At 51.1% G+C, this 26,695-nt stretch overlaps 1 protein-coding gene and 1 long non-coding RNA gene across 24 annotated transcripts in view; one reads left to right on the top strand and one right to left on the bottom strand.

Moving 5' to 3' along the window:
- Window positions 1–11,855: 11,855 nt before the first annotated feature.
- On the bottom strand, window positions 11,856–21,523 carry LOC128093901 (uncharacterized). Its single transcript, XR_008212798.1, has 4 exons — window positions 19,355–21,523; window positions 17,407–17,517; window positions 17,025–17,183; window positions 11,856–16,908 (listed from the first exon to the last, which is right to left on the bottom strand). It is a non-coding gene; the product is annotated as an uncharacterized LOC128093901 (long non-coding RNA).
- A 47-nt stretch (window positions 21,524–21,570) lies between these two features.
- Brsk2 (BR serine/threonine kinase 2) overlaps window positions 21,571–26,695 on the top strand; it is a 55,203-nt gene continuing 50,078 nt past the window's right edge. For 15 of the 23 annotated variants that reach the window (XR_008212797.1, XR_008212795.1, XR_008212796.1 and 12 more), the window contains exon 1: window positions 21,858–22,077. Coding sequence is in view for 20 of the 23 variants with exons in the window: in XM_052711779.1 (XP_052567739.1) it covers window positions 21,873–22,077 (205 nt within the window). In the remaining 3 variants the exon portion in view is untranslated. Of the gene's footprint in view, window positions 21,750–21,857; window positions 22,078–26,695 lie in introns of those variants that run through there. The other 8 variants (XM_052711794.1, XM_052711787.1, XM_052711781.1 and 5 more) reach the window with 2 other exon arrangements.

Raw genomic sequence — 26,695 nt, 5'->3', positions numbered from 1 at the left:
AAGGAGGTCCACTCTGTGGTTTGTGTTAGTCCGTATGCCACTTACGCAGGAGGTGTCCCTCCTGCCCCGTGGCAGCCTCCTATGGCCTGTCCCTGCCCCTCCCAAGATAAATGGTTTTCTGGGCTTGGAACTGTGGGTTCTCTACACTTGTGGAAGTGCACAGAGCTGCCTTTGTGCTTCCTAAATAAGACACTAGGAACGGGACCCAGCGGAGGATGAAAATAGCAGCTAGTCGTGGTGGGAAGCAGGTTATCTCAGCGCGAGGGCGGCAACGTTAGGAAGTCTATTATTGCACCCAGCCCCACACACATAGCTGAGAAGTTCATCAGGAATAGAAATCTCTGCCTTAGCGGCCCCGGATGTGGCTCAGAGACCCCCAGCAATGGCCCCTGACTTCTTCCGCATTAGCTGGACAGGGCCATTCCTGATGTCTGAAATGAAGCACAAAGGGAAGTTTAGGGAGGTTCAACATGCTCAGCTCCGAGTTTTGGATCCATAGCTGCAGTGTTTTTCTCTGCTTTTAGGTATGAATTAAAGCCTCTCAGACTGTCAGGATTTTTGGGCAGTTTTCTCACATCTCTTGCTGGATTTACTCACACGTGTTTGATATTTGGGGCGGGGGGGTATCAGGAACATTGTCTCCACTTAACCAGTGGTTTGATGCCAGCATGCAAACAACTGGTTTTGGTTTTGTTCTAGCTTGGTTTGAATTTAGTTTTTGTTGTGGTAGTGGTTGTGGTTTGTTCGTTTTAGACATAGTCTAATGTAGTTGGGGAGGACCTTGAACTCCTGATCTTCCTGCCTCTACTGCTCAAGTGTTGAGAGTATGTGCGTGTATCACTCCACCTGGCTCACAACTGATTTCTTGCACTATTTTTTCCTTTTTCCTTAGTAGTTTCATGTATATGTGTATATCTGAATGTGTGCTGGTGTTTGTGTTTGAGTGTGTGTCCATGAGTATATGAGTGCATGTGGAGGCCCAAAGTTGGTGTCGGGAATTTTCCTTGAGCGTTCTTCTGCCTTTTCTTTGTGCTCTTGGATCTGGCTTGTCTCCTCACTAGCCAGCTTGCTCCAAGAATCCCTGTCTCCACCTTCCAAGACAAATATAGGTGGGTCACTGCACCCTGTTGGCACTTATGCGGGTTCTGGGGACCCAAATTCCAGTCCTCTCATTTAAACAGAAAGTGCTTTACCTGCTGAGCCCTCTTCTCAACCTTAGATTAATTGTTTTAGTGGCGCAAAATACACACAATGTAAAATGCTCTATCTAAACCGCTGTAAGTACACAGCTTGGCAGCAATAGACACCTTCACGTTGTGTGGCCATCCACCTCCAAATTTTCTACTTCCCAAGCTAAAACTGCTCCCTCTATGCTGATTTTGTAGTTTGCTTCAGTCTGTGTTCCCAAAACCATGGGCCAAGGGCTTGAACAGAAATTCATTTTATCATAGTCTTAGAAACTGGAGATCAGAGACGAGGATGTCACAGGGCTGGCTCCCCCAAGGCCTCTCCCTTTGGCTTGAGACGGTGTCTTCTGTCTTCACATGGTCATCCTCCTGCTGTCTGTGCCATGAAATGTTCTTCTGTTTGTGTGTGTATCTGTGTGTGTGTGTGTGTGTGTGTGTGTGTGTGTGCGCGCGCGCGCGTGCACACATTCCTGAGTGTGGGAGCAGTGATGTATGTGAGGCCAGAGGACAACCCTGGGTATCAGTCCTTGCATTCTACTAGGTCTCTTGTTCCTTGTTGCAGATGACTGGCTGGCCGGCCTACAGTCTTCCAGGGTCTTCTGTGTCTCTGCCTCCCATTCGGCCATGGAGCACTGGCATTATAGATGCATGCTCCCACACCCAGCTTTAGGTAGGCTCTGGGGATTCAAACTCAGGTTCTTACACTTTGTGTGGCAAGTGTTTTACCCACAGAGCCATCTCCCTAGCCTCTTCTTTTTAAATGTGCTTTATTAGCATATAGCAATTATTCATAAAATGGATTTCATTATGACATTTCATACATGTACATAATTTAGTTTGATCATATCCATCTCATTACTGTCTTTTGTCCCTTCCTACTTCTGCTGATTTCCTTCCTTTTCACAACTAATCCCTCTTCCACTTTCATGCCTGTATTTTGTCCCTGCTGACCCAATGAGTTTCATTAGGGGACTTATAGAAGCATGAGCACCCTGAAATCCTTTTCTTCTAAGGACCCCAGTTTTGTGGGTCAGAACCAACCCCAGCAACCTCCCTATAACTTTATTATCTCTGACCTGGCCCCATCATAAGGTCACAGTGTGCAATACTGGGGTTAGAGGCTGACTTTTCCATGTGTCCAACTGTGTCACATGTGAGAGCAGCACTGCCTTTTCTCTGTGTTCTCCAGAGCTCACGACTGAAGGCAGGTTCGTCATAAGCTTCAGCTCCATTCATAACGTCAGGGATGGCTTATGTGACTCACCAGGGTGCTTGAAGAAGCTACCTCTACTCCTAGTTTTTTTAAAATGATGAATGAATGTTAGGTTCTATTGAAAGCATTACCAGATCTATTGAGAAGAGCCAACAACTCCTCCCTTCCCTGTGTTCGCACACGGGCTTTGCCGATGAAGTCTCCAAGGGTCCCATGTCCTTGGCATCCTGTGTACCATAAATTCCAGCACAAATTCATCCATTCTCTGAAGCCCATCTGCCCTATCACAATCATCACTTCAATTCTGCTGATGTGGTGGGTATCAAGGTCACCTTTAGGACCCAGGCAAGGTTGGGGTCTCTCCCATGGGCACAGGGATATGTGGAGGAGGCATGGGGGCTGGGGATGGTTCTCCAGGGAGTTCTTAAATGCCAGGATTAGAACCAAAACATGGGTTCCTGTCACTTAAAACCTCTCTGGGATGACAGTGACAGCTGCTGTGAGCCATGCTGCTGCCCTAAGCCCTGTAGTGGGGACACCTTTAGATGCCTGATAGATATATGAATCACCTGAGTGAATGAAGAAGTATCCCCTTCTTCTGGACAGAAGGACCGAGTCCCATGTTGATGTCAGCTCTTCCCATGTTAATTTGCAAATTCTGTGCAATTCTGGTGAAGATTCAGGACCCAAGTTGTGGGATCAGATACACTGACCCTAAGGAAACACCTGTGTCTGAACAGCGTAGGAAACTTTCGAGGGAGGCTGGACAAAATGGCTCATCTTTTGCCAAGCCTGATGACCTATGTTCAACCCCCAGGGCCCATGTGGTGGAAGGAAAGAACAGATCCCCATAAGCTGTTTTTTGACCTCCACATTCACGCCATGCCATGCACACATACATGCACACACTGATAAAATAAAATGAAACAATTGGGAAGAGAAAGGAAACTTGTGAGGGAACCAGATGGCACAGACTTGGAAACTCTCTGCAAACCTCTGGGAAAGATGAAGATCAGATGTTTGTGACAAGGGGATGCTACAAGTCATGGGCAGAGATATGTTGAAATAACCCACAGCCTTTGAAAGAGAATATAGACCTGATCCAAGGTGTGCTGGGATGTGTGGGCCAGGGAGAGCCTTCAGGAACAGATGCTCCACACACCTTGACATCGACAGGTGCTGGGAAGAGGAGGGCACCTTGGATCTGAGCCAGACTCTTCCAGGAGCAGGACACCTGCTCTGGTTCCACCACCTCTCTCATGTAGTCCTGATGAACCAAACTCTTACAAATATCTGTATTTATTTATTTGTTTGTTTGTTCATATTATGAATCTATATGAGTTTATGGGGATCACTTGCATGTAGGTACCCATGGAGGCCATCAGAGAGTGTCAGATCCCCTGGAACTAGAATTATATGAGGTTATAAGCCACCCTGTGGGTGCTGGAAACTGAATTCAGATCCTCTGCAAGGCCAGTAAGTGCTCTGCTCTCAAGACACCTAAAACTGAAAACCCACACAAATAGTTGTGGGCTGTTTTTACTGACAGTGCATCTCTTCTCTTCTCTTCTCTTCTCTTCTCTTCTCTTCTCTTCTCTTCTCTTCTCTTCTCTTCTCTTCTCTTCTCTCCCTCTCCCTTCTCCCCTCTCTCTCTCTCTCTCTCTCTCTCTCTCTCTCTCTCTCTCTCTCTCTCTCACATACACACACACACACACACACACGGATGTACTTTGTAATACATATTGGTCTCCAATGTGTAATCCTCCTGTCTCAGCCTCCTCGTGTTGGGATCACAGACATAGGGTATCATGCCAGGCTTTAATAGTTGGATACTGGCGGCGAGGGGGAATCACCCATGCTCAGCACAGACAAAATTGTTTTCCTGTGCTTGGTTGAATTCTAAATGCATGGTGTAGCTATAGAGGTGGATCACAGTCTTCTTGACTCTAGAGCTCTAGATGTTTCCACTTATTTTTCTTCAAAATGTCAGGTATAGTTCTTAGGTCATGGAATTATGTTCCAGACTAATTAAAAGTATTCATTACTGGGCCAGCAAGATGAGTAAAGGTCACCGAGCCTGATGGCCTGAGTGAGACCTCCAGAACTCACATGGTGAAAATGGAGAACCAACTCCTACAAGTTGTCCTCTGACCTCCACATGTACACCATGGCATGCACATACACACACACAAACAACCAAGCGTGCACACTATAAATGTAATTTTTAAATTTTAAAAAGATTACTTTTTAATTCACTCAAGGTGTGGTGGTGCACACCTTTAATTCTAGCACTTGGCAGAGGTAGGTGGAGCTCTGAGTTGAGGCCAGCCTGATTGACATAGTGAGTTCCAGGGTCAAAGCAAAGAGAGCCTGTCTCAAAGAAACACATACTGCTGCCAGGGGCAGGACAGGCATGGAACTGCCCTGAAGACATTAGCTGTTGCCAGTTTTATGACAGTTACCACAAAGTGACATTGAGCCCCCACTCTCTGTCTCTGGCTGATTTCTAACTGGGCTCAGCACACACTCTCCAGAGCCTTGCAGTGGACCCTTCCCGACCCGGTTCTTTAAGCATAAAGATGGCTAGGAACCTTAGTCAGTGGATCTTCCCTCACTCTCAACAGCTTTGCTGTGGGCCCAGCGTGGGACTTGACCCAGATTCTGCCTTTCTGCCTGGTGGTGAATTAATGCTCCTTTGGAATAAGATGTTTTCATAGTCTTTGGGGATCTCCCCTGCAAACCCCATCCCCTTCACACCACTCTCCACAGCATCTCAAACTCATCCTGCTTCTACTGCAGGGGTTCAAAACCTAGGCCCGGATCCTTCCTGTCTATGCACATAGGTGCAGATGTGTGGCCCTGTTGGGGTCCCAGTGAGTGTCAGGCAGTAACGTCCCCAGTCAATTCATAGGCAGGGCCCAGTGTGGGACACTGCACCCATCTGGGAAGGGGCATCTATTACTCTTTACACACTAGGCCAGCTGAGAGTAGAGAAAATTTGTATCAGCTACAGTGGGGCCCCAGAAGAACTCAGTCCTCGGCAAGCAGGGCTGGGCAGGGTCCAGGAAGGCCTCCCTGCAAGCAGGCAGGGGCAGTTTGCCGTGCCTTCTGTGGCAGGTGGTACAATCTGGGTGGATCTCCAGGAAAGCCAGGAGCACGCACACTTCTGTTCTCTGGGAGGCAGCCTCTCACTGCCTAGCCCAGTGGGGCCCTGGGACTCTGGCTGGTGGATCAGCTGCTCCATTTGGTCCCCACTCCCTTCTCATTAGAATGCAGATGAGGGACTTTCAGGTTGATGATGGATGATGGATGTCAGGCCCCGGCTGACAGCACAAAGCCCTGGTCCTGGTGGTGGCCCGCACCTGCTCCGTCTGGTCTGACACTGGGAGATAGGCTGCCTGCTGTGGGGGCAGGCTCAGTGGCCAGCTGTTGGCCAGCCTTCTCTTTGTCTCTCATTCACTAGACTGTGGGATTCCACTTCTCTGCGGAGGGGCCTGGCCAGGATGATGGAGTCTGATCAAAAACTGGGTAGCAAGGCTTTTCCAGTAGAGTCCCCTGCCTCTAGTCCTCAGGACCTGCCTGTCCTGTAGGAGTCTCTACCCGCTTTGGGCTGGGGGTTTTGGTTTCTGCCATCTTCTGCCCTGTACTTTGTCTCCCTGTTGTTCTGGGAGCTCCCAGGACATTCTGAGATCCTGGCAGGCCAGTCTGTCACTCACGCCCAGGGCGAAACCGACCATCTGCTTGCCTATTGCACTGACCCATAGCTTCAGGAGGGTAAGGTGCTATCCCAAGAGGCCAATAACTTTCAGGCAGTTCCAGGATGGTCACGATAGCATTGCTGCACTAACTTGGAGGCAGGATCTAGGAAGATAGAAGAGTCAGTCCCTCATAACCCCTGGGCCTGTGGAGTCAACATCACCCTTAAGCCTCAGCCTGCAGCCACGCAGGGCTTCAGAGCCATCTCTGCCCTGGCTGCTATGGATCCTCTTCCTTGGCAGAGGGTGAGTGTGGTGTCACTCAGGGCTCTGCAAGGGTCCAACCCAAGCCCTCACCTGGAGGTAGCAGATCTAGTTGGAGCATCTGCTGCTTAGAGTAACTCTTTCATAACCAGTGGACACCCCCCCTGCCAGACTGATGCTGGGCTCACATCCTGCTGGTTTCTGGAAAGGTCCATGGCCTGGGTGTTCCTGAGCATAGGGCTTCCAGGACCATGTTTTTCCAGCCCACATATGATATCCTGGACCCAGCCTCATCCTCCACTCCTTGGAGAAGGACCACTGCCCCACAGGTATAACAGGTTTGGGCCCCCACCCAAGAGTCTGGGTCCCTCACTTGTATTAGCATCCTGATTAACACTGTAGGGTGGTACAGAGTTGTAGTGGGCTATGTGGAGACCCTGAAGATCCACCTATGTACAGTCATCAGCATCCATGAGGGCATCTACATGACAGAAGGACTCTGACAGATGTAATCAAGCGGAGGAGTTGGAGATGATACTGTCCTGAGTTAGGGTGGCCCCTGTACAATGTGTTAATAAAAGAGATCAAAGAAGAATGGACAGAAAGGAGGGGGCCATGAGAATGCCAAACAGAGGCTAGAGTGATGCAGATACAATCAAAGAACACAAAGAGGAGGAAGGCATTGCCCAGGCTTGGCCACACCTTTCATGGCTCTGGCCCTGGGCCCAGGAGCTGAGCAGTTAAGGCAATTTCTCAATCTCTCTCTCTCTCTCTCTCTCTCTCTCTCTCTCTCTCTCTCTCTCTCTCTCTCACTCTCTCTCTCTCCTTCTCCCCCCCTCTCTCTCTTTGTGCCTGTGTGCCTGTGTTGGCACGTATGCTCTATGTGTGTGTATGCACATGTACATACACTCACGAGTATTACTGTTTATTTTTAAGTGTGCATGTGTGTGCATATATACTCAAAGGCCAGAAGTTAACTTGGAGTGTTTTCCCTCAGGCACTGTGCACCTTATTTTTTGAGACACGGTATCCTACTTGGCCCAAAACTCACCAATTAGGCTAGGTTGCCTGGCTAGTGCGCATGGGGATCTTCCTGTCTCTATATCCCCAGTGCAAGCGCTTTGATCACCCACACATTTTTGTGCTGGTTTTTTGGAGATGGTGCCCTGGTCCTTAGGCTTGTGTGGCAAGCATTTTAATGACTGAGCCATCCTCCAGCTGTATTAGTTAATTTTCTGTCACTGTGATAAAGCACCACGGCCAAAAGCAACTTATAGAAGAGTTTATTTTAGGTTTCCAGTCTAGAGGGAAAGTGCATAACGGCAGAGGAGGCTTGGCAGCAGGAAGCTGAGAGATCCATCTTCAACCACATGCAAAAAGCAGAAAGTGAACTGGAAAGTGGGAGTGAGGCTATAAAGTCTCAAAGCCCACCTCCAGTGACATACTTCTTCTGGCAAGAGTCCACCTCCCAAGGTTTCCATAACCTCCCCCAAATAGTGTCACCAACTGGGAACCAATTTTTCCAATATTGAGCCTATGGGGGACTTTTCTCACTCTAACCCCCATACCAGCCTGGATTGCTCCTGTCTCATTTTGAGCTCCTTTCCTGTGATCATCATACAGTGAAACTCAGGAAGCACGTCAGAAAGCCCGGGCCACTTACACCCTTGCACAAGGCTCTTCTCCAGCAATGACACTGGTGTTTCTAGGGTTCCTCCCATGGGGTTCAGAAGGATGTTGCCTTAGGCCAGCTGGTGACCGAGCAGTACAAGAGATCTGAGCAGTTGTCCAGTCCCTCTTGTGTTCTGATGAGGTGGTCCAACCACATCACAGGTGAAATATGATCAGGCTCACAGAAGAAGGGAGCTCTGACACATGTTAGAGTGTGGATGGACTTGGGGGACAGGTACAACAAAATAAATCAGACACAAAAGACTTATGTACTACAAGAATACACTCACAGGATGTCTGCAATGCCATCAGATACACAGAGGCAGAAAGCAGGATGGGGAGGCGTGGAGAGGAAATGTTTCATGGGAACACAATTTCACTTGGAAGGATGGAATGTTCTAGAGGTGGATGGTAAGGTAGCTTCATGCTATTGAACTGTGCACTTAAAAGTGGCTAAGATGAGAAATTTTAAACTTATTTGACCACTACTTTATTTTATTTTTAATTTAAAAATTTATTTATTTTTATTTTATTTATGTGTATAACATGAGTGCCTGGTGCCTGTGGAGGCCAGAAGAGAGCAGAGCATCAGATCCTAGCTGCTATGTGGGTCTTGGGAACTGAATAAAGGTCCTTTGTAAAAAACAGAAAGCTCTCTTAACTGCTGAACTAATTTTAATTTCCAGCCTCTGATTTTAATTTTGTATTACATTTCTTTATTTTATCTCTGTGTGTCTATGTGTGAGATGAAGCCACAGAGTACATGCGGACGTCAGATGACACCTTGTGAGAGCTGGGTCTCTCCTTTCACCACGCGGGTCCCGGGCATTGAACTCAGGTGTCAAGCTTGGTGGCAGGCACCTTTACCCCCTGAATCGTTTTACCAGCCTCTAAGGGGACATCCAAGATATTCTTCAACTCCGCTGGGGTGAGGCATGTTGGTGCGTGCTGCCAAAACTCACGATATCACTTTCATTGGAAGCACTGACATTCCACTGGGCATGATGGTTTCTTCCCATTTTAAGAAAGGCCAGTGATCCAGGTATGGTGTCACATGCCTACAATCCCAGCACTTGGGAAGCAGAGACTTAGGAGTTCAAGGTCATCCTCTGCTATTTAGTAGTGAGTTGGGGGCAAGCCAGGGCTATATGAAGCTTTGTCTGCTCCAGAAAGAAAGAAAGAAGTGGGGGAGGGAAGGAGAGAGGGAGAGAGAGAAAAGGAAAACCAACGCACTAGATGGAAAAGCCAGGGAATCCCTTTGTTACCGGGACGCTCTTCCTTCAGTAAACAATGATGTGTGCTGCAACAATGCAGTCACCCCACAGGAATACACCACTTGTTCCCAGCAATACCACCCTCAGAGGCCCCTTCGGGGGCATTAAGTGGATTGTTCACTCAATACCCAGTGCTGAGGTGCACACAGAAAGTGTCATCGAGGCAGGGAGGGCTGGCATCTGGTAGTGTTATCAGTACAGTGAGTGTGTGAGCGCTGCAGCCCAGGAAGCAGGGCATGACCAGGAAACATCACACACACACACACACACACACACACACACACACACACACACACACACACACTCCCCAGCTGTCCAGGCATGTCCCACAGTCCTTCTCCTTTGCTCCCAAGGCTACATCAGGTCCCCTTGTTCACCTGACCCAGTTTCCTGGAACCTCCTCCACCCCATTAGAAAGTGCCTTGAGAGGTAGGGTGGAGGATTATGTCACTGCATAGCCACCTGCCCTGAGAAATCTTTCCTTTGGCTTTCAGGCAAGTCCCTGGGTCCCTTTACATCAGCACTCTCTTCCCCAGTGTCTCTCCTCAGTCAGCGACTTGGTCCTAGACACACATTACCTAGCCCCATCTCTCACCTATGTCCTTGGGAACAATGGACATCTTGCAGGGCTATTTATTGAGTGAGGCAATACAAGTCAACCTGTTTGTGGAAATTCAGAGTTCTGTTCATAGCATCGAAGTAAGACCCACAAATGGCAAAGTAAAGTGAGAGGTCTTTGGTGCCCCAGGTTTCACACTGGAGCTAGAGGAGACAAAGGGACATGCTCAAATTAATTTAACAGATGGTGCAACCACAAAGTGTACAGAGAGGGGTCTGGAGAGTTGGGCAGGGTTCGCTGAGAAACTACTTTTCTGCAGGGTCCCGATCCCCTGCTGGGAGCCTGTGGCTTTAGGCTCATGGCAGGGTACAGACCCAGCCCAAGACTCCCTTTCTGGGATTGGCTGAAGGAAGGCACGTGTGAGAATCAGAATGGGGTGGGAAGGCAGTCAAATATGTAATGGAGCCAGGGTGGATGGGACAGGGTTCCTCAGTGTGCTTTATGCTTAGGCTTTAAGGCATCAGGACAGGAAAAAGCTGGAGGCCCTCAGAATACAAGGGCTGGGAGGTGAGCACAAGGAAAGGGGTATATACAGGGTAGAACACAGGGATCCCTTGTAGAAGGGGAAGAGTGTTTCAACAAGAGCCTGTTGCTGGTGCTGCACGGTGCACAGTCCAAGAACGGCCACGATGCCACTCTCAGTTCCAGTGTTCTCCCGAACTCTGAACTGCTCATCAGGAGGTGGTGGTTGCTGCCTTTGAGCCTTTGTGGACCTTTAAGCAGCATGTGAGAAAATTACAAATCCACCGACAGCTCCACAACTACTAGAGGCAGTGTGAGGCATTGAGATGATCCAACTTGTGCCTACGGTATTTGGTTAAGAGTGAATTGTTTCCATTCATTTGGCTATTTGTCCCTGTGCTTTATCCAACCTTGGTCTCAACAATTCTCGCTCATATAAACCCTCCTCATTCTTGCTAATTGGACTCCCAGAGATCCACCCAGGGCCTTGTCATGGATCTCTGCATCCAGATCCCTCAGTAGTTGGATGAGGTTTCTAGCACATCAATTAGGGAATGGAAACACATGAACTATGAACCAATGGCTGAGGGGTCCCCACTGGATCAGGCCCTCCGAATGGGTGAGACAGTTGATTGGCTTGATCTGTTTGGGAGGCATCCAGGCAGTGGGACCAGATCTTGTGCTCATTGCATGAGTTGGCTGTTTAAAACCTGGGGCCTATGCAGGATTGTTTGGCTCGGCCTGGGAGGAGGGGACTGGACCTACCTGGACTGAGTCTACCAGGTTGACCTCAGTCTGTGGAGAAGGCTTTGCCCTGGAGTAGATGGGAATGGGGGGGGGGGGGTTGGGGGAAGGTGAGGGGGATGGGAGGGGGGAGAACAAGGGAATCCGTGGCTGATATGTAGAACTGAATTGTATTGCAAAATAAATTAAAATTTAAAAAAAAAAAAGAGTGAATTGTTACGTACAGTTAAATCACCATTGATGCTAATGATAAACCTTCATGGTAAGCATTCTTTTTAATGTTGACCTTTAAATAAGCTAAAATGTAAGGCGTTGGGTGATTTGACTTCCCAGTTGTTAGACCCTTCCTGGGGGTCCTAGTTCCTCTAAGCAGGAACTATTAACAAAGTAGCTCATTGGGCTGCTCTTAAGGTAGCCTGGCTGCTTTGAAATTCCATAGCTGCCTTGATGAAGCTACATAGCAACCATAGCTGCTATGGCTCACACTCAGGCTCCAGAAGACACTATCCCAGTCATGGACAAGACCTGCTTATTTTAGACTTTCCCCATTACAAATTTCAGTGAACTCTAGGCTCCGTCTTCACCAAGGCCAGAGGGGGAGCACTTCTCCTCATGGCCCAGCAAGAAGGCCTGTGATTGTTGTAAACATAATCCTTTATTTGCAGGAAGGATTGCGCTATGATTGGCACAAAGATCCTTGCCACATTCCCTTCTGTCTCTGTAGAAGCCAGATGTTTGGTTCGCTTCTCTAGTCTGGTAGGAGACATCCTCTAGCGCTGCCTCCTGGTTTTGCAACATCAGGCACCACACTAGTGTGCGTTCTATTGCTGTGATAAAAAACATGACCAAAAGCAACTTGGGGGACAAAGAGGTTTATTTCCCTTTTCAGGCTACATTCCATGGTTGAGAGAATCTGGGAAGGAACTCAAGGCAGGACTCTGGAGGCAGGAACTGAAGCAGAGGCCATGGAGGAACATTGCCTACTGGCTTGCTCCCCATGGCTTGCTCAGCTTGCTTTCTTATACAACCCAGCATCACTTGTACGAGGGTGGCACCGCCTGCAATGATCTGGGCCTTCCCACGTCAATCATTAACCAGGAAATGCCCCACAGACTCACCTAATCTGCCAATCGGATGGAGGCAATTCTTCAATTGATGTTAGCTCTTCCTAGGATCTAGGACATAGATGCCCCTAGCCCATGCCAACGGGACAAAAGCTAACCAGCACAGACATAATATAATGTGTCACTGGAGAACACTTTTCATGCTAACTTTTGATCTTTATCATTGGTGGAGTTGGCGATTCTGGTAACGTGAGGGTAAAATGGCAGTGCCATTTGAAATGGTGGCAGCAGTCATCCTGGGAGTGGGAGTGATGGTGGTGGCAGACAGAAGCGAGGTGGCTGAGGGGTTCCAAAGAGTGGCTGCAGAACAAATGATGGGGGGCAGAGGCAGCAAAGACAAGGCATGGCAGAAGTGAAGGGGGGAAGCGGAGGGAGGAAGGAAGGGAGGGAGGGAGGAAGGAAGGGAGGGAGGGAGGGAGAGAAGGGGGGAGCGTATAAAGCATAAGCTGAGTTGGTTCAGCAGGTAAAGGTTGCCAAACTTAACAACCTGGGTTTGATCCTTGGGACCCACGTGGTGGAAGGAGCAACTGACTCCTAAGAGTTGTCTTCTAATTTCCACATGCATGCTGTGACACACACACTCCAGCACGCGCATGCAAAAAATGTAAAAATCTTTAAAGGTTTCTCTTTCTCTCTTTCTTTCTTTCTTCCTTCCTTTCTTCCTCCTCCTCCTTCTCTCTCTCTCTCTCTCTCTCTCTCTCTCTCTCTCTCTCTCTCTCTCTCTCGGTTGTTTTTTGAGACAGGGGACAGGGTTTCTCTGTGTAACAGCCCTGGCTGTCCTGGACCTCACTTTGTAGATCCTGCTGGCCTTGAACTCACAGAGATTTGCCTGCCTCTGCCTCCCAAATGATGGGATTAAAAGTGTGCCTGGCTAAAGGTTTATGTTATTCTTTTATGTATATGTGTGTATGCGTGAATGTAAGTTTGTGCCTAGTGTGCAGCAGGTTTCCATGGAGGCCAGAAGAGTGCATCAGGTCCCCTAGAACTGAAGTTACAGGCAGCTGTGCACTGCCCAATGTGGGTGCTGGGAAATGAACCCAGGTCCTCTGTAAGAGCAGCAAGTGCTCTTCACTTCTGAGCCATCTCTCCAGCCCCTAAAACTTATTTTAAAAGAAAGGTAGGCCGGGCGGTGGAGGTACACGCCTTTAATCCCAGCACTCAGGAGGCAGAGGCAAGTAGATCTCTGTGAGTTTGAGGCCAGCCTGGTCTACAGAGAGAGTTCCAGGATAGCCAGGCCTACACAGAGAAACCCTGTCTCAGAAAACAAACAAAATAATCCAATCCAAAACAAAGAAGGAAGGAAGGAAGGAAGAAAGGAAAGAAGGAAGGAAGAAAGGAAAGAAGGAAGGAAGAAAGGAAAGAAGGAAAGAAGGCAGGCAGGCAGGCAGATGCTAAAGATAAGAAACTACAGTCTTGCCAGAAAAAAAGTTCCAGGGAGCTGCTAAGCTGTAGGGTCAAGGGCCTCAGACCCCCTTGGTCTGACAGCTGTAACTCCAGCTGCAATCAAGGGTGAAGGAGCTGACATTTTGGGACTGACATCTGTAACATCAGTCACTGAAACAGCTTGGGGTTACCTGCAGGCCATTTAGGAAGGTTAACATTAGGTCTCCTGCCTCCTCAGCCCACTGCTGACACTCATTACTGCTGGAAGCTTGGGATTTCACAGCTGCCAAGTGCTGAGGTCACTGAAGGGTAAGGTGCAGAGTAATAAGGCTGTGTAGAGAACCCTAAGTCTCTAGTTTCCAAAGCTTGGAACAGTACACCCTCAGATCTCAGGGCTCGAGTTATAAGCTTGGGTATTGTCCTCCCACCCTAGGTCTTGGACACTCAGGAGCCAGGGACTTAGAAGAGCTTTTCCTTACCTGCCCATCGATTTCTATCCATAAGGACCCCAGCCAAATGATTAAGAAAAAAAGTGCAACATTCGAAAACACTTTCCTGTGACTGGAAGATTCCAGACTCAGCCTTTTGTCTCCCAGCTTGGGCCTGCTAGGTTGGATTTTCATACCCTTGAGTGTTACAAACAGTTGTTTTGTGCCACTGTTTGGGAGATCTGTTTCACAGCATGGCCTACTAGTTGTTGAGGACACCCACTCACAAAGAGTCATTGGCTGCTTCCTGCCACAGTGTCCTCCATAACACCTCACTCCAGGTCCCCTGTGGTGGGACAGTCTAGCCAGTTAGGACTGAGATTCTGAATCATACTTCATCCTGATTATGGGACCTGTCTTGCTGTCCAGGAAACCAGATTCTGATTTTAAGAAAGATTGTTTTTCAGGCTCAGGGATGGAGCAAGAGAGTCTTTTGTGTGTGTGTGTGTGTGTGTGTGTGTGTGTGTGTGTGTGTGTGTGTGTGTGTGTGTGGTTGTTTTTGGATCTTTTCGAATGAGAACAGTTGCCTAGCTCACATTCTACATCCTTGCCTTGGCACTACACACCCCACAACCTTGAGGAGGAGTCTTGTGAATTCATCTATTTTATGCAAACTGAGGTACCAATAGGCATGAGGGGCCAAGTCTCACAGCCAAGGAAGGACAGGAGTGAAGTGGCTGCTATACCCTAGGCCCAGCCTCCCCAACAGGCTTTTTGCCAAGAGACAGAATCTGCAGGGTGAGGAGGTGGGATGCCAGTAACATCCGTCTCCTGGGATTCTACCAGGAGCTCAGGAATCCTGTGGCTCCAGGAGCCCTTGGCTATAGCCACATGATGGGTAGCTGGGGCCCTCTGTTCCCATGTCTGCTCCTTGCTGTAGTCCTGGACCCCTCTGACTAGTCACTGGCAGGCACTATACGCAGCAGTGTCTGCCGCTCTCAACTATGGGGGGATAGCAAGCTACGTAGAAATCTACAATCAAGAGGAGTCACAGCATCAGTCACAGGTGGGGGATGAACCCTCCAAACCCTAGGCCGTGCTAGCTTCACAGGGAAATGGAGCGGCCACTGAAAGTGTCGGCTCCCAGCAACTTCTGAGAGCTCTCAACCAATAGTGGGTTGGGCCCTGCCTGCCTCCACACACAGCTGACGTCAGCAGAGATGCCCTGGCTTCCAGCCCAGCGCTGTGATTAGGAAAACACCATTCTTAGTATCCGATATGTTTTAATGAAAATAAAATGCTCTCAATTTTCCTTCCGCTCTGCTCTTTGTCTTTGTCATAGGCAGGTCAGTTGCTTTTTTGATGCTTCTAGACATTGGGGCTGAAAGACCTGTCGGGAGGGGAACTGGGCTGTAGGAAATAGAAATGGGCAGAGCTGCCAAGGAGCACTGGGTGCTTGTCTGGCCTGTGGCCTGGGGTCACCAGGTTGGGGTTGGAGGGGTGGCAGGAGCCCTAGTCTGTCACCAGAGACAAAGTGTGGCTCAGCCAACGACAACCTCAGGCTTGGCAGTACAAGCATGTATACAGTGGAAGCAGGTGTGCAGGACAGTTGGACTGTGGCTCAGTACTGTGACTCCAGGGTGTAGTTTAGAGTCCCTCTGTTCCTGCGCTACAGCTGGAGAAGCCACCTGAGACCTGTTCTCCTTATAGCCACGAGAGCACAAAGGTCTGTCAGGTGCAAATTCGTGATCACTCTGTGTGCGCTGCACTAGCCAGGCAGGTCTGCTGGTCATGGCCAGCACTGGTGCCTATCCAGGGGAGAAGGTGCTGGTTCTGTGATGGGGCCTTAGGGGAAGCCAGGGAACAGCATTCCTCCACGGTCCTGGGTCTGGGCCCTGGCTTTGCGAAGGTCCTAGACACAGTTGCTCAGGAGGTGCTCAGGGTGTGTTTGGCATTCACCCTAACACTGGTATATGTTAGGGAAAGGCTCAGAGAGTAGGGGACTCAGAGAGAGAAGGGGAGAGATCAAGTGGTGATTATGGGATCTATAGGGGCAGGGAACTCTGAATACAAGGAGGTACTGTGCAGATCCCAGGCTTCCCAGAGGGTCAGGGCTAAGGAGGACAAGGAGGGACGGTGGCCTCAACAATGAGCAAGTAAGTCCCTGGCCTTTGTTCTCAAGATGAGGGTGGTAAGGCTGGACCCCAAAGGATGTGGGAGACCTTCAGCTGCTTCGCTGCTGCCATCATCCCTGAATGATACCACTGAAGAAGTGGGGGACAATGACTACTGAGCAGAGGGTGGACAAGGGTGGAGAGGAAAGTTCAAGCCCTGGAGAACCGCAGGGTCATTGATACCCTCCCCGAGTATGCTCACAGCTGCCCTTTGAAAGGGGGTCTTCTAAGGCCCTTATAACCTTATAACCCTTCTAACTGCCTGGACTACAGTCTCTTTGGAGAGGCCCTGACCTGAGAGGGAGGACTGTAAGTTTCTACATGAGACCTCACTACTATACCCAATCACAAAAGGCTTGACATCTGAGGTACACCTAGCCTCAGAGCTGCTGTGGGGCTACAGTCACAGCCCAACTTGGTTCCCACCCTGGACCTTGAGGAAGGGGTCAGGAAGGCAGGGCCCTGTGGCTTCTTCACAGCAGGAGTTGGAGGCCCAAGGATCACATTGCTGGGGTGAAACAGGATTCACATTCCTCGATGTATGAACAAACATGGGGCAGTACAATGCACACTCTGTAGCCATGACAACCATAGGCAGCTCCTTACCCTCCTGCATCACTTGGAAAATGGTCAGGTCAGGACCAAGAGAGGACCATAGTATTGGAGGTTCCTGAGAAAGGCAGGAAAACAACTGTTATTAAATGCAAATTTCATGAGAGACATCCACTTTGCAGAAAAGGAAGCCTGCCAGCTATTTGGGTATGGAGAATTGATATACAGGGTTACCTGGTATTGAAATTTTTTTTTCAAGAAATTGACTCAATGTGCTGAGATGTTGACTTTAATTATCAGCGTTCACCATGACTCTCATGCTCTTCCCTGGAAGCCGAGGAATGCTTTGGAGGCATGTGAGGTGGGAGAAGCCTTGATGTACATCTCTAAACTCTGAAAAGCAAACAGCAATAATAATAAAAACTAAATTGAAACCATAAATAGTCTCATTACAAGCAAGAGCAGGCAGAATGAGAATGCTAGGCAGGGCACCACTCGTGGCTCAAAGTAGGTCTGTGGCTGGGACCTCACCTTTGCCTCAGAAGCCATCTCATTAAATGAGTCAGTACAAGGACGGTTGAGCTAAAAATCCATGGCGGATGAAGGTACAGCTTACCGTTCTGTCTTCCTTCAGCTGTTACTAGTGGGCTGGGATGACTCTATACAGAGTGTTTGCTCAATTGCCTTGGACACAGTTTCGCTCTTCATCAATTCTTTGTGGCTTGCTCTAGAAGGAGTGGAGGGAAGAGAAAAGAATGCATGCTCCTGGCAACTGTAGTACTTGTATTTACTGCATTTGCTTAATACTGCCACTGCAAACCTCCTTCCTCTTTCCTCCTTCCAGGGTGTGGATGCATATTCTCAGCCTGTCCTCCACTCTGGTTGCCTTACTGTATGTACAAGACAGTAAGGAGCCAGGACGAGGGCCCCCTGGTGCTGTCTCCTAGGGAATGCATTCAGGGGTCTGGGCTGTTTCCCAGGAAATGGATTAATGCTCTAAACTGATCCAGGAGGCCTTGGAAACAATGTCTCCTTTCCTTACTTCCCATAATCCTGCATCTGGCTCCGGCTTCCCCAACCCTGGTGGTGGGGCCCCCAGATGCCATACAACAATATCTCATGTGCCAGAAAGTAAAGGAGGAAAGGAACAAAAGCACCAATTTTAAAATGTAACTCTCTAGCCTGCTTTCAATTTTTTAAAGCGTGGGAAAATGCACACAGTACACAGCATCTGTGGTCCTTTTCAGACGTATCCACACGCCAGTCTCTTATCCGCATTTGGAGGGCTGTGCAACCTTTCCCAAGGCCAGGGCTGTGTTTTCTTAGCCTCATTTCCTTCTTGGACAAATGTGAATGGAATAATAGACAAGGTGGAGGAAAAAGTGAAGATAAGTGGGGGTACACCTTCCCAATTGCACCCCACATGGGCCTGAAGCTTGGCTACCTACCATCCCTATGTCCCTCCCAAATGTATCAGCCCCCTCCCAAGTCCAGGCCCCACAACTAAATTACTGTAAAAGCAGTCCCAAAGTAGTGGCTTTGGGACTTATACTCCTCGGTTTTGGGGTTATCTACTCCCACATCTGTCTCTAAGTTAGCCCAGGCTAACTAGAAGCAGGCTTAGTCTGCAGGAGTTCTGAGCCTCTCCTGGCATCTTGGTCTCCCTCCTGGCTGTTCCCCTAAATGCTCTGTATTCTCTTTCCCTGGGCAGGCAGAAGCAGGCATGGCAGTACGTGCCTGTAATCCCAACATTTGGAAGGCTGAGAAGGAGAGGATCATGGCCAGTCGAAGGTACATGGAGAGAGCCTGTCTCAGAACACAACCAAAAGAAGCAGGTAGAAATGGCAGAGGAATTTCACTTGGACCCTCAGGCTAAGGGCTCTGGGACCTGCCTGACACTAGATGGGGCAATGGGAAACTTTTTTTTTTTTTAAATGAGTATTACAGTTTTGTTTTTTTTTTTTCTGGCCTAATTGGCCTAACCTACTAAAATTAGTTTGAAACATTAACTGGGCATTCCTAGACAAAAGCCCTACAGGTTCACAGGAATTCTTTTCATTTATCGCTGGAATCAATTTGCTGCTGACACTCTGTTAAGGATTTTCGTTACTAGGTCCTTGGAAGTAGTGGGCTCCACTTCCTTTCTTGACCTATCTTTATCTGGTGTGGGTCCTGGGTTATGTTAAATAATTAAGGACATACTGGTGCAGTGGAAGGTTAGTCTGCCAGAGAGGCCTCCTGGTTTGGACAAGGGCCTCCCAAACTCTGGAGCACGTCAACTTGCTCAATAGCACTGGATCCCTCACAGCTCCTGTCCCCACAATACAATGGAACAAATGGGCCCCACTAGCCATGGCATTCACAGTCACAAGTGCCTCTTAGCTGACCATTACTTGGAATGTCCCTCAGTCTCAGATCCGCTCACCCTGGAGTTTGTGTTTGTGATTTCACAAAGATGGGGATAGGGGATACAGCATCTGTTATAAAGATGTAGAATTTAAGGATTTATGGAACAGGTATGGTTGGAACCTGGGCTCCAGGTGGACCTGGCAGTAGAGACTCACTGGGCTTCAAAGCTGTAGGTACCGCAGGGACACAGCTGCTCCTGGAGGGCACATCCAAGAGAAGAGCCTCTACACCTGACCCTGGAGAGCTTGTTGATTGGTGTTGGCTAGATGCACACACAAAAACGGGCAGCTAGAGAGAGGGAAAGAGACCAAGAGGCAGAGAGAGGGTAGACTGCAAGTAGGGAGAAGCAGTCTTGAAGATAAAAGTTTTGGGGACCAGATGAAGATAGCTACAGACCAAATGCTGCTAAGGCCCCTGGAAAGGTAGGAATGTAGACAGGGAGGCCAGGTGACCAGAGGGGCCCCAGTAGACAGGGACCTGGCATCATCTTTCTTTTCTTATGTGGATCATTGGCCCTCCCACTCACCTGCCCATGTTCTACTTCTACTGCTCACCTCTGGCCAAATCCGGGTGAATACTCTACTCCAAGGTCCCAAATACTCTCAGGTGTTGCTGAAAAATCACCACTGCCCCTAGTGGTGCCAGCATCAGCCTGAGGCTCACCCTCTGTGATTGCCTGTGTGTCCCCATTAGCAGGCCAGTGCTGCTCATTCCAGAACAACACTTAGTACCCAGTGGCCCTAAATCTACCACTTCCAAAGATCAGGCCAGCTCTTTGAAGAGAAAGCTGTTCTGAGGGTTGGTTCTTTCTTACATTGGAAATATGAACAGGCCACAATGTCCTCACTCTCCATTGGTCTTCCTGGGTAGTGCTGGAAAAAGTGGGCCCCTCTGTAAGTTCACACTGTGACACTTAGGGTGGGCAAGGGCAAGCAGGTGGCTGAAGGAGAAGGTGACATTTCATACCTTGTTGACCTGGAACATTGTTGGCTAATGCAGCTTCCATTGAGGTACACAGGAAGTATAACCCACATCTGTAAAGTTCTGAGCCTGGCCCCCATCTCTTCTTTTCCACCACCTCCCACAGCATATCTTAAGAAAATACAAGGGTTTCATGCAAGAAAAGGAGGGTCCCTGTAGGTCTGATTGCCTCCACTACTCGCCTTAAGGCCATACACTTTTCAGAGGCTTCTCAGGAAACCATGAAACCCATTGACTCATGGCTTATCTTAAATATAGAAAGGTCTGCAGCTAAGGTCTTGGAGGCACGAGGGCCCTGCTGCAGAGTGCCTCAGCTAGAATTCATGGATCCTAGTATACTGGTGTCTACTGGCATACCGCGAAAATGCTGTCCCTTTCTCACGGGAACAGAAACAGCAGGTGGAGAAAGACATCCAGGGCACTCTGGGTACTGCAGTGCACAGCTCTCTCGCTCCGCATGAAGCATTACGCCTCATATGCAGAACACTACCTGCGTTCAGAGCTCTAGCCTACACATAGCACCCACGCTGTATGCAGAACCCCAACCTAAAAGCAGCATCTCCACCCCGTCTGCAGAACCCGGCTCGCATGCAGTATCCTCGCCAGCACTTAACATCCCCACCCTGCAGGGATCACCTGTGCCTGGTAACCAGCACTCCAAACCCGCCTGCAGCACCCTTCCATGGTACAACGGCCCAGTTTTATATACAAAACTCTCGCGAGGGGCGGAAAACTCCTCCCAAAACCCAGGGGTGCAAGAAGAAACCCCTAGACCAAGGCGGCCACATGGACTTCTCCCAGAGGCCTGCTGCCTGCACCGCCCCGGCATTCCTTTTAATGACAAGACCCCCAGCAGATAGAGCACGGTCCGGTGGCTCCCAGTCCTGGCGTGGCCTCCACTTCACCCCCACCCCACCAACACCCCAATCTCGCCTTTCCCGGCCCAGCGGCCCAGTGCGCTCTTGGAGAATGGCGGGGCGGTCCAGGCGGGCGGCGCTGATTGGGCCATGCCTCTGATTGACAGCTATAAGCACCACTTGTCACGGTAGCTGCGGCCGGTGGCGCTCGCTCGGGCTCGGCTCGGGCTCGGCGGCACTCGAAGGTGCTCGGCTGCTCGTCTGGGCTCGGCTGAGCGGCTCGGTTCGGTTGCTCGGCGGGGCTCGGCTGCACGGCCGCGGACGGGCGTGCGCTGGGGGGCGCGGGGCGCGGGCCTCGGAGGTGGCGGCGGAAGCCTGGTGCCCCCGCCCGCCGGGTCCTCTCAGAGAGGCAGAGAGGTATCCCCGCGGCCCGGCCTCGCACGGGTGCGGCGGGCGCGGCGTGGGGGGCGGCGGGGGCGCAGAGCGGCGCGGCCCGCCCGGGGGCGCCGCGGGCCGGGTCAGCGCGGACGGCGCTCGGCGGACTCGGGCGCACGGCTGGCCGGCCCCTCCCTGCCCGCGCGCCCGGGCGCCCACTCGCCGGCGCGGGGCCCGGGAGCGATGACATCGACGGGGAAGGACGGCGGCGGGGCGCAGCACGCGCAGTATGTGGGGCCCTACCGGCTGGAGAAGACGCTGGGCAAGGGGCAGACAGGTGCGTGCGCGCCGGCGGCTGGGGGCGCGGGCGGGGCCGGGGTGGGGGGCGGGCGCGCGGCCGCGGGGCCGGTGAAACCGTGCTGACCGGCCGGGCGGGGCGGAGGGAGGCCGCAGAGCAGAGATGCTGCAGGCCCGGCCCGGCGGCCGCGAACAATGGGCGGCGGTGCGCCGTCGTCCGCCGCACTCCTGGGTCCCGTGGTGGAGCCCCGCAGCCCACCGGTTGCGGGCGGGCGGGCGCAGCCCAAGGACACGCGGCGCGGCCTGGGGCGCACGGCGACTGGGGCAGCATGAGCCGGGCCTGGCGGTTCCCGGCAATCCCGCTGCAGGTGCGCGGCCCGGGGCCCGCATTGTGCGCCCGAGCGAGCGCCGGGCCCATTGTGCCACGGGAGGAGGGGGACGAGCGGGCGCCCATCTGCCGTCTGCCACGCTAATAGGCATGCTGCCTGAGCAGCTGCGTCCCGGCCGCATGACCCCCACCTCCAGGCAGCGGCCACCGCCCGGCAGGTCCCGGCCTGGCTTTCCTAGCCCGGACCTCCGGCTCGGATAGGGGGGTGACAGCGCAGGAACCTTAGGAAAGCTGGACAGCGCCTTCTTCTGCACCCAGTCTCAAGCCTGAGCCTCTGCGACACTGGGCTTCCCTCGGGAGGTAGAGGGTGACAGTTCCTGGGCTTGGGCCATACATCCCTGCCTGACGGTTGGAACAGACCTGGGCCTACAGCAGAGACGAACCTCCCCAAGAGGCCTCACTGTCTTTCCCTGGGCAGGTTCCATCTCTGCACAGCTTTCCCCGTAGAACAGCAGAGAACCCGGCTACCTTGCATTTGGCCAGCTTTCTGGGGCGGGCTGGGTTTAGTCAGCCCCCTCATCTGGTCAGCCAGGCGCATTCACACAGTCTTCTTTGTGGGAGGCTGGGACTCAGCCATTTTCTTTCTTCTCCCAGGACTGGCCTGTCTTCCGGTTGCCCAAAGGTCCGACTGGCACTGCTCACATCTCCTTTCCGTTTGGAAAAGTTCCCCAGAGCCAGTGCAGGCTAGAGAGTGGAGGACAGCGGGAGGGTGCAGTGTGGTTAGGGCGGGGGCTTAGGAGCCCTCTAGAAGCACCCCAGGGCTTCAGGGAGGCAGTGGTAGAAGGTGATGTTTCGGAAGAAGGTGGGCCAGGCTGAGTTCCCTTGGAGGCTTGCAACTGTGATGTCACTGAGACAGAGGCACATGGGTGTTTTGAGCCCCAGAAGCTACATCTTCCCACCCTGGAGTCAACCCCTAAGCTAAGCAGTCAACACCAAGGCACTGAGCAAGGGGCTCGGGGCTGAGGGGAAGGCATAGGCAGCTGGTGTTCTATTGAGTTCCGGATATGCATGTTTCCTGGGATGAGCAACTGTAGTTTGTGAGGGAAGGGCCTGGAGCAGCAGAATGCAGGAGGCAGTGAAATAATCTAATTATTGTACCAATAAAACGTTATAAGAAGCCCTGGGCGTGTAAGTGATGACAGTAGTGAATGATGCATGGTGCCTTGTGGACTCTGTGGGTAGGGGCTGGGCTCCCTGTCTTCTCTGTGGCATTATATGGTCGTATAGTTAAGGACACCACGATCGCCAGTGACATAGAAGGACCCTGAGCAGCTTAGCTCCTGGGCCCTCTGGACACACCCTCTCCTGACTTCTGACCAGCAGAGTGCAAATGTGCAGCCAAGGAGACCACTCATCATGTATGTCTTCCCTCTCTGCTATTGAAAGGTCATCCTGGTGGATGTAGGTAGGTCCTGACTGTATTTGCTGGGCCTGACCACATAGCACCAGTTGCCAGCAGAATTGCTTTATCTCAACCTTGTGTGTTACTCCTGGATCAGGCAGAGCCAAACTTCTTGCTAGGAAAGCTTGATGGGGAGTGTAGGCCAGACCTCTGTCCACTGCTGCCCTGCTTACATGCTGATCTGAGGGCTTCTCCTGGCATGGCTACATGTCATGGGAACACACACACACACACACACACACACACACACACACACACACAGATGGCTCTCAGTTCCTACCCACCTGCTCATTTCAACACTAACCCTTGCTTCTTTCTGCTTGTGTCTGTCTGTCCACATATAAGCTGCTTCTTGGGGCTGTGGATGGGGATAGTCTGCTGGCAGTGAACCGTGGAGCAGTGTAAGCCCAATACAAGAAGATGGACCTCAAGATGTTGCCTTCATGGAGTTAGATGGGGTAGAGGGTGTGTGGCTTCTCTACACTTTCTGGAGCATCCAATATGCCCCTTGTTTTGGACCACCCATTGGGCAGTGGCTCAGCCTTGTGTGGGTGGCTTGGGCCCAGTGAGTTTCTTGTATCACTTTTGCTGGTGTTTGGCCTCTGCTTCTTGCTGCTGTGTCTGTGGTCATGCAGTCGTCTCTCTTCCTGTTAAACTACTGTTGGAGGCCTTGAGTATGTCCTTTGATGATTTATTCACCTGGGTCCAGGGGTTAAGTGACATTGGAGCACTTGGAAGCCTGGCCAACAGAGGCTGTTTGGGAGTTGGGGGCACACCAGGGCCCAGTGTTCCTGGGATGGGATGGGGATCCACTGGCAAAGACTCTGCAGGACTTTCCCCTGATCTGAGATGTGTTTTTCCCCAGTTCCCTCCAGATTTGGCCCCTGCAAGAGAAGAAAGACAGTCCATACCTTTGAAGTCACCCCTGTAGACTGATTTGGGAGGAGGAATGGGAGATGCTTCAAGTCTAGGTGGTATCAGGAACAGAGGAGGATTGCATAGGCTGGGTAGCCTCACTACTCTGCCTGCCAGAGGCAGAGCAGGGCACCTTTCTGCCCATGCTGGAGCTCTGCCTTCATGGGCTTGCAGCCCAGGAGGGCCTGTAGGACCCTTTCTTTGTTAGGATTTCTATAGCTGTGCTAAAACTCCATAATCAAAATCAGCTTGGAGAGTGCAAGGTTTATTTCAGCTTACACATTACAGTCCATTATAGAAGGGAGTCGTGGCAGGAACTTATGGCGAGGCGGGAATCTGGAGGCAGGAACTGAAGCAGAGGCCATGGAGGAGTGCTGCTTACTGGTTTGCTCCTCATGACTTGTACCATCTGCTTTCTTGTACGACCCCAGGACTACCTACCCAAGAGTGGCATCACCCACAATGGAATGGGTGATATCATATTGATCATTAATCAAGAAAGTGCCCCATAGGCTTGTCTATGGGTCAGTCTGAAGGGGGCATTTTTTCTCAATTGATCTTCTGTCTTCCCAAATCTAGTCTGTGTCAAGTTGATATAAAAACTAGCCAGCACAGACCTACTATAGGAGGTGATGCCAGGGCCCTCTACTCTGCAATAAATGGTCAGTCAGGCCAAGAGAAGGGGATGAATGAAGGGGACTGCCTTCAAGCTTACCTGACTGGGCTCACAGGTCAGTGGATGGTCTGCCAGATTGAGAGACCTGAGATGTCCATTTCACACTGCCGAGTGGCCTTTAAGAGCTCTGATGACTGGCAGGCTGCAGGGGGATCTTGGGGTAGAAGAAGCTGTGAGATGGGACAGGTGGGCCAAAGGGGAGATGGGTAGGATAGACAGGTGAGAAGAGAGATAGATGTAGAGAATCAGGTGAGAAGGATGTAGCAGACCTGTAGGTGTCTCAGGACCAGGAATGTTGGTGTTTATGGGTGGAGGGCAATACAGTGAACAGAAGCAGGAGTGAAGGTGGCTGCTGGGACCGGGTCACGTTTTGAAAGCCAAGCAGGAGCAAGTGAGTGGCTGCTGTGTCCTGCCCTATAGATGGGCCAGGCTGGTGAGAGGCTGAGGGGGAAGCTGTGTGGGGCCAAGTCCCAGAGCCCCTAAAGCTGGGTGGAAAGGGCCTGTGGCTTTTGCAGCAGTGAAGGCAGGTGGCATGTCGTGTCTGGCGATCACCACTCACCAGGTTCGTCTGGCCCCTGCTGTGAGTCCCTCATGGAATTACACAGCCTTCTTCCACATCTGACTCTGGCCATCTGACCTAGTTGTATAGATGAGGATGCTGTGGCTTCAGAACTAGCACTCTGTTAGAGTTCTACTTATTGGGAACAGGGAATGATTTATCTCCTGCCCAGGGCCTTGTTCAGAGCTCAGATCAGGTGGCATGCATTTCTGGGAGCTGCATGGGCCATGCATCTGTCCTGCTTCTCTTCTGCCCTGCTCAGCTCCTCTCTGCAGCTAAGCCTGGGCACTGCCAGCCCTCCTCCCACAGTTCATACCTGCTCAGGAGTTCCTATTCTCTCTGAGAGATTTTTGCAGGCAGTGGGACACAGAGGCCAGGGAAGGGGAGGTGCGCTTGAAGGATAAGTGCTCGTGGTAGAGGTTGGGGAACCATACTGTCCTGGCCCACTGAGGTGTCTCAGAGTGCATGTGCCCTGGTGCACATGGGTATCTGCCTTGTCACAGTCAGCGATGAAGACCAGAAAGGCCCTTTCATGGACCCATGAGCTTCCTGCCATGGGATAGGATATGCTTATACTGGAAAGGTACGCTATGAGTGCTCACTCAAGGTGTGCTATGTGCCTGCACAGATCCTTCCTTGGTGTGCTCATGGGCCTGACTTACAAGGGCTTTGCCCAGGGCCTGGCTACATACCAGAGCCCTGGTGTAATAGGCCTATGAAGAGTGGGCTTCTAGAGTGGGCCATGTCTAGGTCTCTGCCCTGCTAATGCCCAAGGGAGAACTGTGTCTAGAAGCGGTGGAGCAAGCTGTTCCATGCAGCTGTGCTGAAGTAGGTGCAGGCCTAGCCCTCATTGTAACTCGAAGCAGAATCAGCTCTTGCTGCCGCTCCCCAGGCTTTGTTTCTGAGAGATCATCAGGCAGTCTCAGAGGTGAATGCCACTGTGGCCAGCCATAGCCACCACAGCAGTGGGTGGTGGGTGGGCTGAGGCTCTGGGGGCTCTAGGCCCCACCATATCCCTGGCTGCGTGAGGTAGCCAGAGCCCGTCC

This window comes from Peromyscus californicus, unplaced genomic scaffold (genome assembly GCF_007827085.1).
Source record: "Peromyscus californicus insignis strain IS unplaced genomic scaffold, ASM782708v3 Scaffold_4__1_contigs__length_199733344, whole genome shotgun sequence".
Taxonomy (NCBI): Eukaryota; Metazoa; Chordata; class Mammalia; order Rodentia; family Cricetidae; genus Peromyscus; species Peromyscus californicus.
Note: the sequence above shows the minus strand (reverse complement) of the source record. Positions and strands in the feature narration are given on the sequence as shown.